Source organism: Hypanus sabinus, chromosome 3, assembly GCF_030144855.1.
Source record: "Hypanus sabinus isolate sHypSab1 chromosome 3, sHypSab1.hap1, whole genome shotgun sequence".
NCBI lineage: Eukaryota > Metazoa > Chordata > Chondrichthyes > Myliobatiformes > Dasyatidae > Hypanus > Hypanus sabinus.
In genome coordinates, this window is record NC_082708.1 from 94,376,647 (window position 1) to 94,402,794 (window position 26,148).

Consider the following 26,148-nt stretch of genomic DNA (forward strand, 5'->3'; position numbering starts at 1 on the left):
GGGAACTAAAGCAGGTAGGTTCTGTACAGCTAGACCCCCAGATTATCAACAGTGCTCAGAGTTCTGCCCTTCACTGTCTTTGTCCTGGGTACTGGGTGAAGTCGGCTGGTAGCTGTCAACAGAAAAAAGTTAGCATTTCTCTTAAAAAAAAACATCAAGATTGATTGTTATGTTTCCATAGATGAGTCAACTAAGCACATATAGGGAGCATGGATTAAATCGGAGGTTTTGTCAGCCTTTCGTACGCAATACAAAATAGTACATGCAGAATGCCTACTATCCCTTTTAGTTACATATTCTTGACTATATTTGAATTAAAATTGAATCTATGAGCAAGTTTTTTGTTCCTGGTTTATTATTAACTGAAATATTATAATCACTTATTTGTTCTTCACTTTGGAAATCTTATGTTCAAGTGTTGAGGCATTACAAAAGGAATTTATCCACAGAGGTAGATTTTTGCTGAAGTCAGTACAAACATACTGTTTTTGTGACAACATTTAACCCACAAGGACAGAAGCTCCCTGTCTAAACTGAAGTATCTGGTCGAATTTTCATCTTCACCACTTTAAGAGAGTAGTCAATACCCTTAAAAGGGGCCCAGACTACTCCATTCTCTATTTCATAGGGCACATTATCACGAGGATCATATGGTCCTCCATGGTAATAGATCCCATTTAGATTAGCTGCCTGACAATTATTATACCACCAACCTCCTCCATAAAACTGGGCACAATTCTCCTCCCATTTATCATTATCTCGGTCAAAAGTACTGAATTTCATGTTTACATGGGAAATATATGCCCCATCCACTGCTAACCCTGTTATTAATGCATCCCCAGCATCCCCAGTATAACTGGTTATATTCAACATGTAGTTTTCTGATTCAGAGCTTATATTTGCAATATACTCGGCATGCTTCTTATTTCCAGACCAGTCCTCCAGCTCGATACGAAGGAAAGTTTCCTTTTGTGTGAGGATGTGAAGGATGTCATTCCCTAGCCAGATATTGCCTTCACCTTGATCATCAAGGCTACCAAATCCCCTTCTGTACTCATCCCAGGACCGGTTGAAATTTTCTGATTCATCCATTCGCTGCTGAACCAACATCCAACCACCAACACCAGTGCTCTGATCACAGTAAACTGTCAGAATATCAGGACATCCAGTGGGTTTTATCTTAAACAAGCCATTTTCATGGCCCTTTGCATGTTTTTGCATGATATCATCACAATCTGGAAAAAGAGTAACAAGAAGAGATATGTTTTAAAATAGAGAATCTGATGAGCATATTTTGGATATCAACAATAATATGTGCATTACTATTCTAACACGACCCCCAGAAGGCCTTTAGAATCTATCATCCGCCCATAGTGCACTTGCTGGCCTATGAAAAGTATCTACTTTATTTATTTGATATTATTTATATGTTTTCTATCAAGATATATCCATCAAAACAGAAACATCAGCCCAACTAATCATGTCAGGTTTTCTGCATCTGCAATATTACATTCTGGGTCAGATACTGTACATACCTATGGACTCCTAGATTAATAAAATGATCACAGCCTGGAAGGGGATTATTTGACCTATTAAGCCTATACTTCCTTAATGAAAAGTACAACTGGTAACATTTCTCCACTTCTTTACCTTTAGATATTTATGCTTTGACTGCTACCTGTGGTCGTACATTCAAGACTCTAGCCACTCAAGGTTCTGCTCAACCCTTATTCTCTGTCCCTTTGTTCCTGATAGCTTGACCTATGGAATGATTATATTGCTGCTCTTTGTTATCTTAAATACTTTAATTAGATTGTTTTGTCTCACAACCTTCTCTGTTCCGTGGAAAAGAGCCTGAACTTCTCTAGTCCATACGTATAATGAAAAAATCTTATCCCAGTTTCCTTTTAGTAAAGTTCATCTGAAATCTCTCTAAAACATTTTCATTCCTGAAGTGTGTCAGCTGAAATTGGGCACAATACTCCAGTTGTGGCCAAACCATTATTTTATTAAAAAATGACATTGATTCCATTCCTCTACTCTTTGTCTCACTTTATAAAGCCCAGTATCTTGTATGGTTTTTATAAATACTCCAAAGTGGCCCTTCCACTTTTAATGAACAATGCACACATACTCCTGGTGCTCACAGTTTACTACCTTATTTTAGAATTAGAATTATATTCTAATTTAATATCTTTTAGAGTTATATTTAGAATTATGTATATTGCTCCATTCAGAATTCTGCCCTCCACCCTACCTGAGACGTGGGTAGGACTGGCAGTGTATAGAAGTTTCAGGCATGATGGGATGAGAATGCAAAAGTGGAGGAGCCATTGTATTGATGACCAAGGAGGCCATTGCAGTGGTAATAAGGTAGGATGTTTTAAAATATACTTCAAACAGGACCAATCTAATATAGATCTTAGAAATAAAGAAGAGATTGTTTACTTTGACTTTTTACAACTCCTGGCCTTTTGACAGTCAGGAAGAGATAGAAGAGCAGATATATAGACAAATGACAGAGAGGAAAGGAATTGTGGTAGTAAAGGATTTCAACCTCCCCAATGTTAACTAGGATCACCTTAGTATGAAACAACAAAAATAGGGTGGAACTTTAAAAGTGCATCAGGAAGAGCTTCTATGCCAACACATGGCCCAGCAATGAGCGAGGTGCTAGCAGATGAGCCCTTTGGAGGGAGTGACCATAACTCCATAAGTTTCTAAGTAATTACAGAAATGGATATGAATTAAGTGCGTGACTTTGGGGAAGATCAAACAGGAGCTGCCAAGTATGAACTTCCACTTCCAATGACCATTCAGAATCAGGTTTAATATCACCTGGATGTGTAGTCAAATTTGTTAACTTATCAGCAGCGGTACAATGCAATACATGACAATATAAGAAAAAAGTAAATCAATTACAGTAAGCATATATATATGCATGTTAAATAGTTAAATTAAAAATAGTGCAAAAACAGAAATAATAAAGAAGTGAGGGAGTTGTCATGGGTTCAATGTCTGTTTAGGAATCGGATGGCAGAGGGAAAGAAGCTGTTCCTGAATCACTGATTATGTGCCTTCAGGCTTCTGTATCTCCTTCCCGACATTAACAATGAGAAGAGGGCATGCCCTGGCTGATGAAGGTCCTCAGTAATGGACACCACCTTTCTGAGGCAGGACTTCTTGAAGATGTCTTGCCTTCCTGTAGTTGCTTGGAAATGTTGGGTCCTCAGAGATAGTGCCATTCAGGAAATTGAAATTTCTCACTCTTTCCACTTCTGATCCCTCTCTGAGGATTGGTTCGCACCCTCAGTTCTCACCATTTCCTGCAGTCACAGAGTAACAGAGCAATACAATTTGGATACAGGCCCTTCGGCCCCAGCAGTCCAAGCTGTCCTCCCGCTAGTCCTAATCTTCTCAGTTTGGCCAATGTTGTTTTAAGCTCCATCCTTCTATGTACTTATCCAAGTGCTTCTTAAAGCACAAATGACTACTTATGGTAAATTTATACCTGAAGTTAGAGTCATTTAAAAGTGAAGTAGTGAGAGTTCGGGATCAGTGTGAAGGATAAGGATGGGATATTCAAGGAACTGCATGTCAAGGAAAATCAAGGTTTTGATGAAAAATGAAAAGGATGTTTGCAGTGAGTGAGTACATAGTACTGAACGCAGATGTATAGGAAGTGTACAGGGGTGTTTAATAAAGGGATCTGGATGGGATAGAGGTTGAAGTAAATATCTTAGGTAGGAAATATTATGGAACATCACAAGCTGTTTTATAAGTGTGTGTGTGTGTGTGTGTATGTGTGTGTGTGTGTGTGTGTGTGTGTGTGTGTGTGTGTGTGTGTGTGTGTGTGTGTGTGTGTGTGTGTGTGTGTGTGTGTGTGTGTGTGTGTGTGTGTGTGTGTGTTCCTGGTGGAGTCATTGGGGCACTGTCATAACAAGCTTTTTGCACCAGTCTTTTTGGTGATTGTTCATCATATGGCATGTTTTGGACAGCTGAAACCTGGTGGAGCCCATCCCTCTTCAGGTTTTTTTTACGAGGTCAAGTTGCTAGCTCGACACTCAACCCAGGCATGGATGGAGAGCGTGCAACTTCAGACCTCTTGTTCTGAAGTCCAGCACTGATGCCACTATGCCACCAGCTGGCTTTGTTTTATAAGTACAATTTATTAAGAATAAGAGGTGGAAGAGTGGGGTCATTAGATATCTAAGGAACATTTTTAAATAAAGAATGTAGGCATGCTTTTAAATTGATGGTTTTCATGATCAGTTTCAACTGTAAAAATCTGATTGGCTGAATTGCCACATACTATGCAATAATAAATAAGTAGGGTTGTAGGTTTTTGCCAATAAAATGAGGTGAGGCGTTTTATGTTTAATGAAACTGTAACACATTTTATTGAATTCCAAAACCTACACATAAGAACATAAGAAATAGGAGCAGGAGTCGGCCATCTGGCCCATCAAGCCTGCTCCACCATCCAATAAGATCATGGCTGATCTGGCCATGGACTCATCTCCACTTACCTGCCATTTTCCCAGAACCCTTAAATCCCCTACTATCCCCTACACAACAAAAACATATTAAAAACCTTTTAGGTAATAATGTCATCATGTCAGATCAGCCTTTGAAAGCAAAACCCTAACTCAATGTTGGTGGTTGTGAATTATGTACATTTCTCCCAGTTACGTTACTTGACGTGGTCAAGTTGAACAGCTGTTTTGGATAGTCATTTTGAGAGTGGGCTAAAGTACGATTGAGAGCAGATGCTTTCACTAGAGAGGCTCAAGTAAAAATCAGCAAGGTTTCTGGTTTCTTGTTAATCGATGCCCTTTGACAATGTAGATAAAATGGTAAACAGGGTAGTGGAATGGTCCATCAGAGAACGTTGCAGCCTTTCTGACGACTACATCTGTGAGAGTGCACCCAGCAGCAACTCCTGACAGACTGGGTGAAGGAACTGCAGGTAAGTTGCAAGTACTCAGCATCTGAGTATTTTGAGACATTAAGGGAATTTAAGATGCCCCTAGATAGGCACATGGATCATAGGAAAACAGAAGGATATGTAGGCGGGTTGGGTTAGATTGATCTTCAAGTAGTTTAAAAGGTTGGCATAACACTGTGGCCCAAAAGGCCTGTACTGTACTGTAATGCTCTACTGCTATGTTGTATGAGTTGTGTGAGGTGGTTACAACTCAGATGCAGGCTGCCAATGAAATGGGAAGCAAGGTGAGTAGGCAGTCAGAACAGGGCTATTGCCCTCACCAACAGGTGAGCTCCTTTTGATACTGTTGGGAAGAATGACCTTTCAGAGACAAGAAGCAGAAGCTGGGTCAGTGCTCTCCTCTATAGGGGGAACTCTAGATGGCACCAATAAGTGGTTACATTCTAATGGGAATCATCAAATATTCCCCTTTAGGACAACTACAGCTGAAACCCATAGTCACTAATCCATGGATACTTCACTAAGCAACATTGTTTTGAGATGTCTAAAAAATCTATTGATCCTAAAAACTGATGGATCCCAGATGGCAGACTCAGGTTATAAATGCAGTTCCCCTTTAAGAAAACAGAAGTGGAGAGGTGCACTGAGCTACAGGTACGATTGAAATACAGAGGCCTTAGACCACTATTCCCCCACTCCTGACAATCCTGATGGTGAATGCACAGTCTCTTGAAAATACCATGGAGGAGCTCAGAGCAAGGTTGCAATACCAGAAGGACATCAGCAACTGCTGTGTACTTTGCTTCATGGAAACATGTCTAACCCATTACAGACCCATGGCTTCACCGTTCACTGCAAAGACAGATCAGTTGAGTCTCTTGAAGGTAGGGGAGGGGGAGTATGCTTCATGATATCTGCTGCGGGAAATTTCAGCAATCATTTTGCTAGCTATGTACATTCCACCTCAGGCCAATGTCAAACAGCTTCCAGATGAATGTACAATGTGATGAACAAGCATGAAACAGCACACTTTGATGTCTTCTCCATCACTTTGTGGAATTTTAACCAGGCCAGTTTGAAAATGTCTAACTATTTATTACCAACAAATCACTTGTAGCACCAGAGGAACCAACACACTGGACACTGTCACAGCACCATCAAGAGTGCCTACCAGGTCAACACTCAGAGGAATCTGGTCACCTGGCTGTACTTCTACTTCCTGAGCAGAGACTGAAGACTGCAGCACCAGTAGTGAGAATCAAGAAGGTCTGGACAGGGAGGAACAGGAATAATTACAGGACTGCTTTGAATAGATGGACTGGACTGCATTCAGGGATTAATCTTTGAGTCTGAATGAATACACCATAGCTGTCACTGACTTCATTAAAACCTGTGTGGATGAATATGTGCTGATGAGATCTTACCCAAATCAAAAAACGTGGATGAATCAGGTGGTTTTGAGTGTAAGTCTGGCGACCCAGATCTGTTCAAGAAAACCAGGTAAGACTTGCAGAAGGATATTTCAAGAGCTGAAAAACAATTCTGAGTAAGGTTGGAGGTGATGTTGCATGAACGTCAACTCCAGCAGGGTTTGCAGGACATTACTTCTGACAGAGCAAAACTGAACATCATGAATGGTAGTGATGCTTCACTCCTAGACAAGCTCATCACTGCCAGAGGTTACAGAGAAACATTAATAGGATGAAAAACTGGGCCGAGAAGTGGCAGATGGAGTTCAACCAAGGTAAGTGTGAGGTGGTTCATCTTGGTAGGTCAAATATGATGGCAGAATATAGCATTAATGGTAAGACTCTTGGCAGTGTGAGGATCAGAGGGATCTTGGGGTCTGAGTCCATAGGACGCTCAAAGCAGCTGCACAATTTGACTCTGATTAAGAAGGTAAATAGTGCATTGGCCTTCATCAATCATGGGATTGAGTTTAGGAGCCGAGGGGTAATGTTGCTGCTATATATGACCCTGGTCAGACCCCACTTGGAGTATTGTGCTCAGTTCTGGTCACCTCACTACAGGAAAGATGTGGAAACCATAGAAAGGGTGCAGAGTAGATTTACATGGATGTTGTCTGGATTGGGGAACATGCCTTCTGAGAATAGTTTGAGTGAACTTGGCCTTTTTGCCTTGGAGCGAAGGAGGATGAGAAGTGACCTAATAGAGGTGTATAAGATGATAAGAGGCATTGATCGTGTGGATAGTCAGAGGCTTCTTCCCAGGGCTGAAATGGCTAACACGAGAGGGCACAGTTTTAAGGTGCTTGGAAGTAGGTACAGAAGAGATGTCAGGGGTAAGGACTTTGGACTGTACTCCTTGGAGTTTAGAAGAATGAGGGGGGACCTCATAGAAACATTTCAAATGTTGAAAGGCATGGACAGAGTGGATGTGGCAAAGTTGTTTCCCATGGTGAGGGAGTCTAGTATAAGAGGACATGACTTGAGGATTGCAGGGTGCCCATTCAGAACAGAGATGCGAAAATTTTTTTAGCCAGAGGGTGGTGAATCTATGGAATTTGTTGCCAAGGGTGGCAGTGGAGGCCAAGTCATTGGGTGTATTTAAGGCAGAGATTGATAGATATCTGAGTCATCAGGACATCAAAGGTTATGGTGAGAAGGTGGAGGAATGGGACTAAAGGGGAGATTGGATCAGCTTATGATGAAATGGCAGAGCAAAGTCTATGGGCTGAATGGCCGACTTCTGCTCCTTTGTCTTATGGTCTTATGGTAAGTTTTTTATGCAGAGAGTGGTGAGTGAGCGGAATGCGCTGCTGGTGATGGTGGTGGAGGTTGTTACAATAGGGTCTTTTAAGAGACTCCTGGACAGGTATGTGGAGCTCAGAAAAATAGAGGGCTATGGGTAACCCTAGGTAATTTCTAAGGTAAGGACATGTTCGGCACAGCTTTGCGGGCTGAAGAGTTTGTATTGTACTGTACGTTTTCTCCCTCCCTCCTTTCTTAAAAAGTGGGATAACATTAGCCATTCTCCAATCCTCAGGAACTGATCCTGAATCTAAGGAACATTGGAAAATAATTACCAATGCATCCGCAATTTCCAGAGCCACCTCCTTTAGTACCCTAGGATGCAGACCATCTGGACCTGGGGATTTGTCAGCCTTCAGTCCCATCAGTTTACTCATCACTGTTTCCTTCCTAATGTCAATCTGTTTCATTTCCTCTGTTACCCTATGTCCTTGGCCCATCCAGACATCTGGGAAATTGCTTGTGTCTTCCCTAGTGAAGACAGATCTGAAGTACTTATTAAATTCTTCTGCCATTTCTCTGTTTCCCATAACAATTTCACCCAATTCATTCTTCAAGGGCCCAACATTGTTCTTAACTATCTTCTTTCTCTTCACATACCTAAAAAAGCTTTCCTTTATATTCCTGGCTAGCTTGCGTTCGTACCTCATTTTTTCTCCCTTTATTGCCTTTTTAGTTATGTTCTGTTGTTCCTTAAAAATTTCCCAATCATCTGTCCTCCCACTCACCTTAGCTCTGTCGTACTTCCTTTTTTTTAATGCTGTGCAATCTCTGACTTCCTTTGTCAACCACTGTGGTTCCTTTCCCCCCTTTGAATCCTTCCTTCTCCAGGGGATGAACTGATTTTGCACCTTGTGCATTATTCCCAAGAATACCTGCCATTGCTGTTCCACTGTCTTTTCTGCTAGGCTATCCGTCCAGTTAACTTTGGCCAGCTCCTCCCTCATGGCTCCATAGTCTCCCCTGTTCAACTGCAACACTGACACCTCTGATCTGCCCTTATCCTTCTCAAATTGCAGATAAAAACTTATCATATTATGGCCACTACCTCCTAATGGCTCCTTTACTGCGAGATCGCTTATCAAATCCTGTTCATTACACAAGACTAAATCCAGAATAGCCTTGTCCCTGGTCGGCTCCTGTACAAGCTGTTCCAAGAATGCATCCTGTAGGCACTCTACACACTCCCTATCCTGGGGTCCAGCACCAACCTGATTCTCCCATTTCACCTGCATGTTGAAATCCCCCATAACTACTGCGACATTACCTTTGCCACATGCCAATGTTAACTCCCTATTCAACTTGCACCCAATATCCATGCTACTGTTTGGTGGACAGTAGACAACACCCATTAGGGTTTTTTTGCCCTTACTGTTCCTCAGTTCTATCCACACAGACTCTACTTCTCCTGATCCTATGTCCCCCCTTGCAAAGGACTGAATTTCATTCCTCACCAACATGGCCATCCCACCCCCTCTGTCCACATTTCTGTCCCTACGATAGCTCATATACCCTTGTACATTCATTTCCCAGATCTGATCTCCCTGCAGCCATGTCTCCGTTATCCCAACAACATCATAGTTACCCATTCGCACATGAGCTTCAAGCTCATCTGCCTTATTTCTGACACTTCGTGCATTCAGATATAGAATTTTTAGCCCATTTCTCCTCTCTCTGTTTAAATCGCTGCCTATTGTGCTTAACCCAGCTCCCTGAACTCCCATTGGGCTATACGCCCCTTGAATTTTGTTGTCCTTCCTAAATTTACTTATTCTTTCTGCACATTTAACTCCATGTTCCGTCAGACCATCCATCTGTACATGTGTCCTCCTTATCACTTGTTCTGCCTCACCTTTCTCTACTACACACTTAATATTCCAGAACCGTGAGGTCCCCTCCTGTCCTTTATTCTTTATCTCGCTATCCTCTCTCGCATTCTGGATCCCTGCCCCCTGCAAATTTAGTTTAAACCCTCCCGAGAAGCACTAGCGAACTTTCCTGCAAGAATGTTAGTACCGCTCCAGTTCAGGTGTAAACTGTCCCATCGGAACAGATCTCACCTTCCCTGGATAAAAGCCCAATTATCTAAAAACCTGAAGCCCTCCCTCCTGCACCATCCTCTCAGCCACGTATTAATCTGTATAATCCTTCTGTTCTTTGCCTCACTCACACGTGGCACAGGTAGCAATCCTGAGATTGTTACCCCGGAGGACCTGCCCTTCAGCTTCGCACCTAACTCCCTGAACTCACTACGCAGGACCCCCTCACTCATCCTACCCACGTCGTTGGTCCCTACATGGACCACAACATCTGGGTTCTTGCCCTCCCTCTCGAGAATAACCTGCACCCAATCTGAGATGTCCCGATCTTGTTGCACTATTACAGATAGTCAGGCATGGTGTTGTGACCATCATTGAATCATGGCTGAAGGATGGTTGTAGTTGGGAGCTGAATGTCCAAGGTTACACATTGTATTGGAGGGATAGGAAGGTCGGCAGAGGGGGAGGCGTGGCATAGCTGGTAAAGAATGGCATCAAATCATTAAAAAGACATGACATAGGATTGGAAGATGTCAAATCATTGTAGGTTGAGTTAAAAAACTGCAAGGTTAAAAGAACCCTAATGGCAGTTATATTCAGTAGCTGGGATGTGGATCATGGAAAAGGGAAACAGAAACGGGAAATAGAAAAAGCGTTTCAAAAAAGCAATGCCATGGTAATCTGGGAGATTTTAACATGCAAGTAGATTGGGAAATCAGGTTGGTAATGGATCTCAAGACAGTGAGTTTGTTGAATGCCGATGAGATGACTTTTTAGGGCAGTTTGTCGTTGAACCTACTAGGGGATTATCTATATGGATTGGGTGTTATGTAATTAACTGGAAGTGATTAAAGGAGCTTAAGATTGGAATATAGTTGAGTTCAACTTGAAATTTGATAGGGAGAAAATTAAGTCTGATGTAGCAGTATTTCAGTGGAGTAATGGAAATTACAATGGTATGAGGGAGGAGTTGGGCAGAGTAAATTGGAAAGAGATGTTGGCAGGGATGACAGCAGAGCAGCAAAAGTGAGAGTTTTTGGGAAAAATGAGGAAGGTGCAGGATAGATGTATTCCAAAAATGAAGAAATGCTCAAATGACAAAATAATAGAACTGTGGCTGACAAGGGAAGGCAAAGCTAATGTAAAAGCAAAAGCGAGGGCATACAACAAAGCAAAATTTAGCAGGAAGGTAAAGGATTGGGAAGCTTTTAAAAACCTACAGAGAGCAACTAAAAGAATCATTAGGAGGAGGAAAGATGAAATATGAAAGCAAGCTTGGTGGATATCAAGCTATCAAGGTAGATAGAAAAAGCTTTCTTCAAAATATATTAAAAAAAAGAGATGAGAGTGGATATAGGACTGCTAGTAAATGAGGCCGGAGAAACAATAGAATTTAGAATTTATTTAAAATTACATCCTGCCTGCAATGTGAGGGAGTAAAATTCCTTTTGTTACCACTCTGCCCTAATGTACAGACATACAAATTTAAAAGTCTAATGGCTTGTAGAAAGAAGCTGTCCTGTAGCCTGTTGATCCTCATGCAGAACATCCGAAGTGCTAACTCATTGGTGAGGAAAGCAAATTCACCAGATGGTGGTGAATTTGTAGAATTTGCTACCACAGGCAGCTGTGGAGACCAAACCCTTTGCTGTATTTAAGGTGGTGATTGATAGGTTCTTGATTGGCCACAGCATCATAGGTTATGGGGTGAAGGCCAGGGAGTGGGGATGAGGAGGGAAAAAAGAGGAGTAGCCACGATTGAATGGCAAAGCAGTCAATGGGCCAAGAAGCTTAATTCTGCCTCTATGGCTTGTGGTCTTCAGTCTTAAATGTCATCTATAAATTTATTGATGATACAACCATTGTTTGCCGAAACTCAGACGTCAGTAACAACCCTACACTCAGTGTCAGTAAGATCAAAGAGCTGATTGTGGATTTCAGGAAGGATAAGACGAGGGAACACCAACCAATCCTCACAAAGGGCTCAGAAGTGGAGAGAGTGAGCAATTTTAAGTTCCTGGATTAATATCTCTGAGGACCTAAACTGGCCACAACATATCGATGCAGTTATAAAGAAGGCAGGACAGTGACTATATTTCATTAGGAGTTTGAGGAGATTTGGTATATCACCTAAAACATCCACAAATTTCTGCAATTGTACCATGGAGAGCATTCTAACTGGCTGCATCAGTGTCTTTGATGAGGGGTATGGGGGGTGGGGCTACTGCACAGGATCAAAGTGAGCTCTAGAGTGTTGTAAAATTAGTCAGCTCCATCATGGGCAGTAGCCTGCATAGAATCCAAGACATCTTCTGGGAGCAGTGTTTCAAAAAGGTAGCATTCATCATTAAGGACCCCCTCTACCCAGGACATGCCTCTTCTCATTGCTACCGTCAGGAAGGAGGTACAGGAGCCTGAAGACACACACTCAATGATTCAGGAACAGCTTCTTCCCCTCTGCCATCTGACTTCTGAATGGACATTGAACCAAATCACTACTTCACTGCTTATTTAATTTAACTATTTAAAAATATATTCTTACTGTAATTCAGTTATGTTTTAGATATTATCATATATTACATTGTACTGCTGTCACAAAGCTAACGAATTTCACGCCATATGTTGGTGATAGTAAACCTGATTCTGACTGAATACCAGGCCATGGTGCACAGGCATGACTGTTTTGTTTCAGTTTTGCCCACCCGACCTTGGCAGATACGTTTTATCTGCCGAGGGAGTTTTCTGCCATCATCCTGGTAGCACTATACATTCCACCTCACTGCACCTTGATCAGCAGTCACAAAACAGCAATTTTCAAGTCTTCTGGAACTATTTCAGAATCTAGATCTTCAAAGATTATTGCTAATACCTCCATGATCTCTTCATCCACTACTTTCAGAACGCTGGAGTGTACACCATCTGGTCCAGGTGACTTCAGACCTTTCAGTTTCACAAGAAACTTCTCTCTAGTTATGGTAACTTCACATACTTCATCACCCCTGACATCTGGAACTTCAACTATCTTCCACAGTGAAGGCTGGTGCAAAATACTTATTCAGTTTGTCCACTATTTCATTGTCCCTCATAACTACCTCTCCAGGATCGTTTTCCTGTGTTTTAATATCCCAGTCTTCCCTCTCTTTTACACTTCATGTATCTGAAGAAAAATTTGGTATCCCCTTTAATATTATTGGCTAGCTTACTTTTATATTCCATCTTTACCTTCTTAATGACTTTTTAGTTGCCTTCTGTTGGTTTTAAAATCCTCTAACTTCCCATTAATCTTTGTTCTATTATATGCCCATCTCTGTCTTTTCTGTTGGCTTTGACTTCTCTTGTTAGCCACGGTTTTGTTGTCTTTCCTTCAGAATGCTTTTTCCTCTTTGGGATCCTGTGCCTTCTAATATCTTCCAGAAATTCCAGCCATCGCTGCTGTCGTGACATCCCTGCCAGAGTTCTTTTCCAATCAATTCTGGCCAACTCCTCTGTCATGCCTCTGTAATTCTCTTTACTCTGCTGTAATACTGTTTCATCTCTTCAGCTTCTCCTTCTCAAATTTCAGGATGAATTTGATCATATTATGATCACTTGCCACTAAGGCTTCTTTTACCATAAGCTCTCTAATCAGTTCTGGTTCTTTGCACAACACTTAATCCAAAATAGCTGATCCTCTAGTGGGCTTAACAATGAGATGCTCTAAAAAGCCATCTCATAGGCATTTTAGAAATTTCTCCCTCTTTGAATCCAGCACCAACCTGATTCTCCCAATCTACTGCATATTGAAATCTCCCATGACTATTGTAACATTGCCCTTTTGACATGCATTTTTTATCTCCCATTGTAATTAGTAGGCAACATCTTTACTACTGTTTGGGGGTCTGTATACAACTCCCATCAGGGTTCTTTTACCCTTGCAGTTCCTTAGCTCTATCCACAATGATTCAACACCTTCCAAATCTATGCTACTTCTTTGCAAGCAGGAAGATTGAGAAAATAAGGTTGGTGCTGGATTTCAAGAGGTGGAGTTTAGAGAATGCCTATCAGGTGGCTTTCTGAAGCAGCTTGTGGTTGATCCCATTGGAGGAAAGGTAATTATGGATTGGGTGTTTGTAATGAACCAAATTTGATTGAGGAGCTTAAGGTAAATGAACCATTAGGAGACAGTGGTCATAATATGATAGAATTCACCCTACAGTTTGAGAGGATGATGCTAAAGTCGGATATATTGAAACTACATTGGAGTAAAGAGAACTACAGAGGCATGAGAGAGAAACTGACCAAAGTTGATTGGAAGGGGACAGTAGCAGGGATGAAGGCAGAAAAGCAATGGCTGAAGTTTCTGAAAGCAATTTTTAAGGCACTGGATATATATATATCCCAAAGAAGAAGAAATATCCTAAAGGGAAACTATTTCTTGGCTGACAAGGGAAGCCAAAACCAAGATAAAAACAAAATAGAGGACATATAATAGAGCAAAATTAGTGGAATGTTCAAGGATTGGGAAGCTATTAAACTAGAAGACAAGTAAAAAAAGAAAGAAAAGATGAAATATGAAGGTAAGCTAGTCAATAATATAAAAGAAGATACCAATAATATTTTCAGATATATAAAGAGTAAAAGAGGTGAGATTGGAAAATGACACTGAAGAGGTAGAAATGGGGACAAAGTAATAGCAGATAGAATTAATAAGAATTTTATGTCAAATTGTGGATTACATAGGCAGTATGTCAGAAATCCTAGTTTCAGCAGGCAGAGGTTGCTATAAAAGGAGAAGGTGCTTGGGAAGCTGAATTGCCAAAGCATGCTAGGCTGTGGACCATTATCAAGTGCTGGTAAAAGTGCATGTAGATGGACAATCACTAGTATAGACATAGTGCATGGAAGACAGTGCCTTATCAAGAAAAAATATTTTTACCTTAAGTGATGCTTATTCCTACCTTTCCCAATGTAATTCGTAATCTTGTGCATTGTTTCCACATTAAGGTTGTGCACATGTACATCAGGAACATATTCTGCAACTCCTTCATCAAAGAACAGGCTTCGGTTCACAGAAGGATACATGGTATTTGAATCCTCCATGTAAGTGAATTGGTAGTTGCTGTTACAGGTTTCTATACAGGGTGCATTGTCTTTGAACTCTGTCACCTCTTTGGTTGAGAAGATGGCATGTTCCCTGGATTCAATTAATTTAGAACTGTCAGCATCCTTGGAATCTGAATAATCATTAAAATCACTAGTCTTCACGTATGTTGAATTACCAGGAACATGCTTACTCTCCTGTGGCAACATTGTTTTCTCAAGGCCAATTTGTTCTAAACTTCGGAATGACGGATTAGAAAAATTCACTGAGTTAGTGATTTTGCTAATATTCTGTTGCAAAACAGATTGAGAACCACTTAAGGAGTGGAATAGTTCTGTGAAATTGGAACTTCCTGAAAAATTTCCTTTGACAGAGCTTTTTGTCAAATATTGTTTCTCTGAGCTGACAGCTGCATGAACATGAGTTAAGGATGCATTAGAATTTCTTGTACTGTTTATCCCATGGTTTAAAAGTGTATTTTCCCTTCTTGTGCTGTTGATTCCACTAAGAGTATCAGATACATTACCATTTGCTATGATATCTGTGTCAACGTTCAGATCTTTACTTGCAGATCCAGTACTCATATCAAAAGAAGTAGGAGGACTATCATCACTTAAGCTAAATAAACCCACGGGCACTTCTTCCCAGAATTTGGGATATTTCAGATTGAAATCAGATTTGAAGCCAGTCACTGCATTAAATTTCTTCACTAAACTGAGCTTGTGTATTGGTTTATTATATACGATGCTATCAAGCCTCATGCTATTCAATGAGTTGACAGATTTCTCCATTTGGGCATTATGTTCACTGTTGATGTTGTAAATAAATGGCATGTTGCAAGATCCTTTGCAAGATCGCATCTTGAGAGCAATGTCAATCTAACAATAAGAGAATAACATTATGATCATTATCATCATTAGGATTTTAAATATTGGTCATTTTCCACTTGAATACTGAAGCCCTTTTGATAAATGAAGACAAAACTAGAACATCTTCCCATTTTACACAAAAGTGATAATAACATTGACAAGAAAAACTTGCTTTGTTAACCTTTAGAATGAAGATTTCAGCAAGAGTTTGTTTTCCAAAAATAAATATATTTATTTAAATTGTAGTATTTTGCACATAAAAGGTTCTTAATGATACTGTTCAACGTAACTAAAAGCGTATGTTGTCGAATATACAAAAGGGCCATAATATTTGCATCTTCTTTTGGAATAGTACCATATAAAATCTTTAAAGAAGAAGTCTTCAAAGCATTTGTAGAGCAGAGGAAAAAGGTCAGAACTAACAATGGAAGCTCAGTTTATATTGAAATTTTAGGAGGCATATTTTCCCGAGGAAATTATGGTTATAATTTTTGTTTTTCAGGAGGAAAAGGGATAGAAGTTAAATCAACCAAAATTACAAAGTTACTTTTCTATTGACTATAGTTTCAGTTCTGGTGAGAGGCCGTGTCTTTGGGCTCTGGTGAAACTGTTGGGATTTGATGCCATTTGAATGAAGTGTAACATATGACCCTTCTATTAAATTTGAAAAGACTTGGAGGCCATTTATTCAATATTTTCACATGATGTAATTCGACCCTGTTCCAATCTTATTTGTTTTTCCGGTTTTGATTATATGTATGTTGAGAGGATCGGAGTTGGGGACACTGATGATTCTTTGTCTTTTTATAGATCCTATAAACTGCCCATTTTTTTCCCTTCCTTATTTTCCTTTTTTTCTCTTTATTAGTTAGTGGTTAGTTTTTTAGATTAGTTTTTCTTTGGGCAATAATATTTTTTTTTCTCTTTTTCTCTTTTCTGTTTGTTCAACATGATATACCTAGTTTTTTTGTTGTTTCGTTTATATGATAGTTGTATCATTCATGATTTGGGAAGACTTAACTATATTGTACTTATTGCCTATGTATCCTTTTATGTTCATTTTAATTTTGTAATCCCAATAACTATGTATTAATCTTATCATGTTGATTTTAATAAAAAGATTGAAAAAGAAAGAAGTGTAACACCATGCCAGTGACCACTAGCGACAAAGGACAATAAGAAATGATTGGGACTGGTGCAGCTCTGGCAGGAAGAAAGTACTTTGTAAAATGTATTTTATTCAACACTTTCTCATTTTCTGTGTTAGTATAACAGTTATTCCTGCTTCAGGGTTCCCTCTTTCTTTGTGATATTTGTGCTGTTCTGCTAATTAGCAATTCTGTGATGGGACAGGGTAGAATTTCTGTATTTAAGAAGGTTGGTGCAGCAGGCATCACACACAAAATTGATCTGATTTCTGATATTTGCATACCATGAGAGAAAAAATAACAGGACTTTTGGGAGAAACTTTTAAAGTTGTTGTAAACTGGGTAATTTGCTAAAGGAGTTGCTCACACAAACACAACTATTCCAAAGACAGAATTTACTTATCTGTTTATACACAGAACTTCTGAGATACGACTACCCACTGAATTTATAAATGAATGTTCAGGTTGTTTTGAAAAGGTGTCACATGATCGATTCATGTAGATTCAAGTAGATTCGAACACATTGAGATACATGGTGAGCCAGCCAATTGGGTAGAATATTGGCTAAGTGATAGGAATCCAACAGGGCATCACAAGTTCTGTTTCTTTTCCTTGTCATCCATATTAACATTTTGGATGAGAATTTGGTGGGATAATTAGTCAGTTTGCATATGATGCCAGAATTGATGGATTTGTGAAGGAGGTTGACTGAGATTATAGTAGGCTTAAGATCAGCTAAAAACAGCCAAGTAATGGCAGGTGGAATTTAACTCTGAAAAGCATTTTGGGAAGATCTATACAGTCATGGGCTCTTGGAAAAGTACAGCACAGGAAGAGGCCCTTAGGCCCATCTAGTCCATGCTGAACCATTTAAACTGCCTATTCACATTGAGCTGCACTGGGACCATAGCCCTCCATACCACGCCCAACCATGTACCTATCCAAACTTCTCTTAAATATTGAAATCGATCTTGCATGCACCACTTGTACTGGCAGCTTGTTCCACACTCTCCCAATGAGTGAAGAATTCTACCCTTGTTCCCCTTAAGCTGTTCACCTTTCACCCTTAACCCATGACCTCTAGTTGTAGACCAACTCAACCTCAGTGGGAAAAAGCCTGCTTGCATTTATGCTATCTATACCCCTCATAAATTTGTATACTTCTATCAAATCTCTCCTCAGTCTTCCATGTTATAAGGAATAAAGTAAATGTATTCAATCTCTCTCTGTAACTCAGGTTCTCCAGTCACGGCAACATCATTGTAAATTTTCAATGCACTCTTTCAATCTTGTTACATCTTTCCTGTAGGCAGGTGATAAAAACTGCACACAATACTCCAAATTAGGCCTCACCAACATCTTATACAACTTCAACATAACATCCTGTCTCCTGTATTCAATACTTTGATTTATGAAGGCCAATGTACAAAAGCTTTCTTTACGACACTATCTACCTGTGCCACCACTTTCATTAGACCTATATTTCCCAGATCTCCTTGTTCTCATTCACTCCTACTGTTCACTGTGTAAGACCTACCCTGGTTGCTCCTCCAAAAGTGCAACACCTCGCACTTGTCTGTATTAAATTCTATCTGCCATTTTTCACCTGGTCCAGTTCCTGCTGCAAGCTCTGCTAGTCTTCCTCATTGTCCATTGCACCCTCAATCTCGGTGTCACCTGCAGCCTTCGTTTCCAGTTAACCACATTAGCATTCGGATCATTGACAAACAACAAAGGACCCTGCGCCGATCCCTATGGCATTCCACTAGTCATAGGCTCCGGTCAGAGAAGCAACCCTCTACTACTACCACTCTCTGGTTTTCCCAGAAGCCAATGTCTGATCCAATTTACTACCCCATCTTGAATGCCAAGCGATTGAATCTTCTTGACCAGCCTCCCATGTGGGATCTTGTCAAATGCCTTGCTAAAGTCCATGTAGACAACATTTACTGCCTTTCCTTCATCAACTTTCCTGATAACTTCCTTGAAAAACTTGGTTAGACAGGACCTACCATGCACAAAGCCATGCTGACTATCCTTAATCAGTTCTGTCTATCCAAATACTCATATATTCGGTCCCTTAGTAGCTTCCCTACTACTGATGTCAGGCTCACCAACCTATAATTACCTGGCTTATTTTTACAGCCTTTCTTAAACAGCAGAACAACATTGGCTATCCTCCAATCCTCTGGTACTTCACCTGTCATTCAGGATGTTTCTCAGGACGGGCTGTCATGACCTGAAAGCCCATCCTGAGGTCTCTGTGCAACTGTGCAACAGTTTCTTCCCACAAGCCATCAGACTCCTCAATACTCAGAGTCTAGACTGACATCTACATAATTTATTATTATATTATATTGTAATTTGTGCTCTACTGTGTCTATTGTCTTATTAATTATTGTACTGTACTGCTGTGCACTGTTTTGTGCATTTTATGTATTCCTGTGCAAGTCTGTAGTCTAGTGCAGTTTTTATGTTCTTTTATGCAGTCTAGTGTAGCCTTGTGCTGTCTCATATAGTCTAGTGTAGTTTTTTGTGTTGTTTCATGTAGCACCATGGTCCTGGAGGAAAGTTGTTTTGTTTTTGCTGCGTACTGTTATCAGCAATTTATGGTTGAAATGACAATAAACTTGACTTTAAGTATCTCTGCTAGGACCCCTGCAATTTCTGCACTTGCCCGCCACAGGGTTCAAGGACACACTTTGTCAAGCCCTGGGGATTTATCCATCCAAATTTGCCTCAAGACAGCAAACACAACCTCCTCTATACAGTGTCCTCTGTAATTTATATAGGGTCCATAACTTCACTGCCATTTTGCTTCACTTTTATAGACTCTGTGTCTGACTTCCAAGGATTTACAGCTGCAAAAATCCATTTAAGATCTCCCTCATCTCTTTGAGCTCCACACATGGATTACCATTCTGATCTTCTAGAGGACCAATTTTGTCCAATGCAAACCTTTTGTTCTTAACACATTGCTAGAATCCCTTAGGATTCTCCTTCATCTTGTCTCCAAGGACAACCTCATGCCTTCTTCTAGCCCTCCTGATATCTTTCTTAAGTGTTCTCTTACATTTCTTATACTCCATAAGCACATCATTTGTTCCAACCTGCCTGTACCTGCTATGCACCTCCTTTATTTTGTTACCAGTACATAGAAATTCACAGCACATTACAGGTCCTTCGGCCCACAATGTTGTGCTGACCATGTAACCTACTCTAGAAATTGCCTAGAATTTCCCTACTGCATAGCCCTCTATTTTTCTAAGATCCATGTATCTCTTAAAATACCCTATTGTATCCACCTCCATCGCTGTTGCCTGCAGTACATTCCACGCATCCACCACTCTCTGTGTGAAAAATTTACCTCTGACATCCACCCCCACCCCCGTATCTACTTCCATTCACCTTAAAACTATGTATCCTCATGTTAGCCATTTCAGCCCTGGGAAACAGCCTCTGACTTTCCACACAATCAGTGCCTCTCATCATCTGATACACCTCTATCAGGTCACCTCTTATCCTTTGCCATTCCAAGGAGAAAAAGCTGAGTTCACTCAACATATTCTCATAAGGCATGCTCCCCAATCCAGGCAACATCCTTGTAAATCTCTTCTTCACTCTCAGTAACTCACCATCTCTTGAAAGCCTGATATCTTTACCTTTGATTCTGAAATGCTCATACAAGCTTTGTACTCTCAAAACTTCACTTTTGAAGTACACTTACCAAGTACACCATTAACAGAAAACAACCTGTCCCAATCTACACTTGCCAGAACCTTTCAGATGCCATCAAAATTGGCCTTTCTCCAACTTAGAATCTCAACCCATAGACCAGACCTATCTTTTTCCATATTTAGTCTCAAATGCGGATAGAATTTGCACAGAGAAGACACGATAAAATGGTGCCTACTGCAGCCCTCAATATTGTGCTGCCTTTTACCTAATCCTTCCCTCCTACAGCATCCTCCATTTTTCTATCATCTATGTGCCTATCTAGAGTATCTCTAATGTATCTGTCTCTATCGCCACCCTGAGCAATGCCTACAACACAACCACCACTCTCTGTGTAAAAAATTTACCTTGAATATCCCCCCAATACTTTCCTCCAACCAGCTGAAAGATATGTCCCTTTGCTTTAGCCATTTCTGTCTTGGGAAAATGTTGGCTTTCTACTTTCTACTTTCTACTTGGCTTCTTGTCATCTTTTACTCCTCTGTTAAGACACCTCTCATCCTCCTTCACTCAAAAGAGAAAAGCCCTGGCTCACTCAGCCTATCTTTATAAGACATACTTTTTAATCCAGGAAATATCCTATTAAATCTCCCTTGCACCTTCTCTAAATCTTCCATTTCCTTCCTATAGTGAGGCAACCAGAACTGAACCCAGTATTCCAGTTGTGGTCTAACCATGGTTTTATAGAGTTGCAACATTATCTTGCACCTGTTGAACTCAATCCCCTCACACTATATACCTTCTCAACCACTCTTGCAGGGCAACTTTAAGGGATATATAGATGTTGACCTCAAAATTATTCTTCCATACTGATAAAAATTTTACCATTAACCCTGTATTCCACCTTCAAATTTGACCTCCCAAAATGAATTATTTCATACTTCACTGGGTTGCACTCCATCTGCAACTTCTCACCCATCTCTGCATCCTGTCAATGTCCCATTATGTATTATCCACAGCTCCACCAACCTTCATGTCATCTGAAAACTTACTAACCCACGCTTCCCACTTCCTCATCCAAAAATGTTTTTATGAGTCACAAAGAGCAGGTGTTCCAGAACAGATCACTGCAGAATAGCACTAGTCACTGATCTCCAGGCAGAATATGTTTCATCTACAACCACCCTTTGCCCTCTTTGGATAAGCCATTTCTAAATTCACACAGTGAAGTTATCCTGGATCCCATGGAGACTGCAGATGCAGGAATCTGGGGCAACGCAAAGAGCTGGAGTAAGTCGGTGGGTCAGGCAGCATCTGCAGATGAAATGAAGAGTTGGTGTATCAGGTTGAGACTGAAAGTAAGAGGGAAGACAGCCAGTATAGAAAGTGGAGGGAAGGTTTGAGCAAGAATTGAGATCTTCCCTCACCCTCCAGGTTTCAGCTATCACCTGCTGGTAATCTCTCCCCTCCCCTGACCTTTTAAATCTACTCCTCGTTTTTTTTTTCTCCAGCCCTGCCAGAGGGTTTCAGACCGAAACACCAACAGTACTCTTTTCCATAGATGCTGCCTGGCCTGCTGAGTTTCTCCACCATTTTGTGTGTGTTTCCCAGAGGAAGTGGTAGAAGGATGAACAATTACAATGTTTTAAAGACATTTGTACATGTGTATGGATAAAAAGGACCAAATGCAGGCAAATGGGACTAACTTAGAAAGATATTTTAGTTTACCCAGACAGGTTGCTGTATAACTTCGAAGACAGAAGGATTTACAAATGTTGACATCTGGAGGAAGTCTAGAGCAACATCTCTAGAATAACTCACCAAGTCAGTCCTGATGCAGGAACTTAATCTGAAATGGTCATGATCTCTTTTCCTCCAGAAATGTATATTTTTGTTCTACAACTGACTCTGATTCTTCCCCGTCAGAACAATGTGATCAAAACTGACTCAGGACAAACCTATTGATATATATGACATATATATGATACCATCAAGGGGGAAAAGCTTGCTTCATCAAAGTTCAAGGTACATTTTTACTAACATGCATGTCACCATCTAACCCTGAGATTCATTTCTTGAGGGCACACTCAACAAATCTATAGAATAGTAACTATAACAAGATGAATGAAAGCTCAACCAGGATGCAAAGGACAACAAACTGTGCAAATGCAAGTATAAATAAATAATGAGAACATGAGATGAAGAGTCCTTGAAAGTAAGATCATTGGTTGTGGGAACATTTCAATGATGGGGCAAGTGAACTTGAGTATAATTATCCCCTTTTGTTCAAGAGTCTGATGGTTGAGGGGTAGTAACTGTTCCTGAACCTGGTGGTGTGAGCAATGCTAATGAGTCTGATTGTTGTAAAATCAAAGCTGACAATTGAAGGCTATCTTGGCTGAAGAGCCTGTGTCTATACTTTAATACAATGATGTTATCTCTGAATGAAGCTCCGTGCTGCCAGAGACATATAGAAACGAGCAGAGGGAGTAGCAGGTTCTCTAGATCACTGAATCCATGCCAATCATCAAGTACCCATTGTTATTTGAATTTTACCCTAACCCATTTCTTGAGAAAATGCCAAGATCATACATCATCTCATAAATATTTCTCAAATATATTCAGATCCAAACAATAGTTAATTTAACATATTAATCATTCAGAATTTTATTTTTATATAAAAATTATTAAGTACATAAATGATAGGAGGCATGGTGCATGAAGTTATACAAAGTTTTATTCTCAGGATGGACATGTCAAATAGGACATGGGTTTAAGGTGAGAAGAGAAATGCTTAAAGGAGATATGCAAGGTATCTTTTTACAGTGTTAGGTGCCAGGATTGCATTACCAATTGTCAGAAGCATAGAAATGTAGACAAGCACATACAATGGAGGGATATGGACAACGTGCAAGCAAAAGAGTTTTAGACAAATTTTTATCATGTTTCGCACAGTCATGGTGGATCAGTGGGCCTGTTCTATTTTCTATGCTTTATGACATAAATGTCTTTAATGATTAGAATGAAATATAACCTGTAATTTCAAAGTATTAGCTACATTACCTCAAATCCTGTGATACTTCTAAATTGTTTTAGTACCCTCTTCTTCAGGAGCCTCAATTTGACACTTTGATTATTGATTTTGTACTGCAAGCTGATCAATTTGCTATTCATATCATCCACTAACTGATAGTAAGTGTCTCCAAACTCTAAAAAAGTAAAAAAGAAATAAAAATTGGAGTAACTCTAAAAGGTTTTAAATAAAATCCTACCTGTATGCTAAAAATCTAAATCCAGCTGAACGTAAAACAATGTACTTTGTTAAATATGCTATAAAATCATCAAAAATCAATATCTTAATATCTTTAGTGAGACAGTAAGACAATTTTCAGATGAAAATCTGTACAGATCAAATGTCTTGCTGACTTATGTGAATATAAAATGTAGTTGAGTAACCATAAACACAGCAGGCACTGACCTCCCAGTCCATCCAGAGACTGTCTGATTCTATTGACAACTTTGGCCACAGTAATGTCAGTACCCCCGAACATTTTGGAATAGTTCTTCAGCATGTGCTGCATCTCTTGTATCCGCTCATCATTTTGTTGATTCTTAACATCTATTAACCTTTGCATTCGGCATCCAGATGGGCACTTAGAGCCCTATTGTAATAATGCACAATTATTTTATTTTACTTCCTGAAAATAAAATAAATCTTCACTAAAGATAAGCCAATGACTGTACCACCTACCCAATTATCATCAGTGCAGATTAGCCACTTCTCTGTGCATTCAGATTGTACATCAACCATCTCCCCAGGCTGTGCTCTGCCAGCTGTGAGGCTGGCCTCTGACTGAAGCTTCAGTTGTATGTTTGTTGTAAGATGCCAAAAGGAGCAATCATTTTACAAATGGAGGGTAGAATCACAAGCAGGATTCAATTAAGTAAGCAAAGAGCAATGTATTTATGCATCAATAAAAATATATAATATTCTACACAGTTTTACAGTTGTGAAACGAAAACAAGCAAATTTTAATAAAAATTTGCATTATTCCATTGGTTCAAACTGAGTATACCACTATCTGTGTGATAAATAAATATTCTGAAATATTAACATTTGTGTAAAAGGGGTAGACGCTCATCTTCATCTCCTAGGAAGTAATTTGATGGAGCAGATGTCTGCATATTATAGAACCACTGATTTCAAGTATATAGAAAGATATGGAGTACTGGAGTGTGTCCTGAATTCAGATAATTAGAGAAGTGAAATTGATAGTTAGACTGCCAATTACATCATAGAAAGTGAATAAGGAGCACTGTATCAGTGTTCAATATCCTGAATTGTAATACAGAGGTAGGAAGTGGCGCAGGAAGGACTCAGTTTACAGTTCTGGCTTCATACCAAGATGCAGATGTATGGTGCTTGGTCAGCAGCCCAACTGTTGAAATACTACTTCTGAGAAACTAACATGAGTACCAGCTTGAACCTGATTTTCATCTTGTCAATTGTCAATTTCACATGACAATTCATCCCACCTTTTCAGTGTTTGTGTGGAAGTATCTATAAGAGCTGACTAGACTAATTATTACTTTGTTTTCCTGTTTACATCACTAGAGATCATGACAATTGTTGTTGTTCTACATGGTGTTGTTTGACAATTCAAACTCCAAGAATTATTATTTCTTCAAAGATTTACTCAATCCTCCAAATTCATATCATTCAGTATTTCCCAAACATAATGGACCAGAAGGTCCAATCTGCAAAGGAATATGGGACAGCTCTTTAAATAGGATGATTTTACCTGTTATCTGAATAATAGACAATAGACAATAGGTGCAGAAGTAGACCATTCGGCCCCTCGAGTCTGCACCGCCATTCTGAGATCATGGCTGATCATTCACTATCAATACCCAGTCCCTGCCTTGTCCCCATATCCCTTGATTCTCCTATCCATCAGACATCTAGCTCCTTCTTGAAAGCATCCAGAGAATTGGCCTCCACCATCTTCCGAGGCAGTGCATTCCACACCTCCACAACTCTCTGGGAGAAGAAGCTCTTCCACATACTATAGAAATAAAAGTAAATCTGAAGAAGAAAGGGAGCAGATTTATATTCTACAGCTGTCATTGTTTGCCACATATTTTGAACTTTATTACTCGGAAGAATGTCAAAATCACAGCCCACGGGCTCTCTGCATTGTATCTCTATGTATAGGGGTTATTCAGAAGGACAACTTACCCAGTCAAATAAAATGAAGCATACAAACAAACCAAAGACCTGTGCAGCTCTCATCTTTCACCAAAGGCTTTCTCTCCCTTTCATTTCATCCCTACAGATTTACTAACTGTCAGTGTTACTGGGAAACCTGTTTACCCATACTTCAAAGACACTGTTGATCATTTGCCATTCAGGTCTTGTCGAGATCCTTGAAATTCTATGATGCTTTGTTGAATTCTAAAGGTCAACAGTTTCCAAAGTCAATAAACCACTTTGAGTAAATAAAACATGGAATTTGGTTGGGCACCCAACTAGTATGTTTTTTTGCTCAGATGTTCACCATAAAGCTGAGTAAATGATTGAAAATAACTGCATAAATTATAATCTGGCAGTCTTCTTC

General features: G+C 39.9%; 1 protein-coding gene across 1 annotated transcript; it reads right to left on the reverse strand.

Annotated features, from left to right (window-relative positions):
• Positions 1-528: 528 nt before the first annotated feature.
• fga (fibrinogen alpha chain) lies at positions 529-25,823 on the reverse strand. Its single transcript, XM_059963341.1, has 7 exons — positions 25,766-25,823; positions 24,985-24,986; positions 24,282-24,389; positions 24,009-24,192; positions 23,594-23,739; positions 14,696-15,716; positions 529-1,235 (listed from the first exon to the last, which is right to left on the reverse strand). The coding sequence occupies exons 1-7, from the start codon at positions 25,821-25,823 to the stop codon at positions 529-531; spliced, it is 2,226 nt and encodes a 741-aa protein (XP_059819324.1).
• Positions 25,824-26,148: the final 325 nt, after the last annotated feature.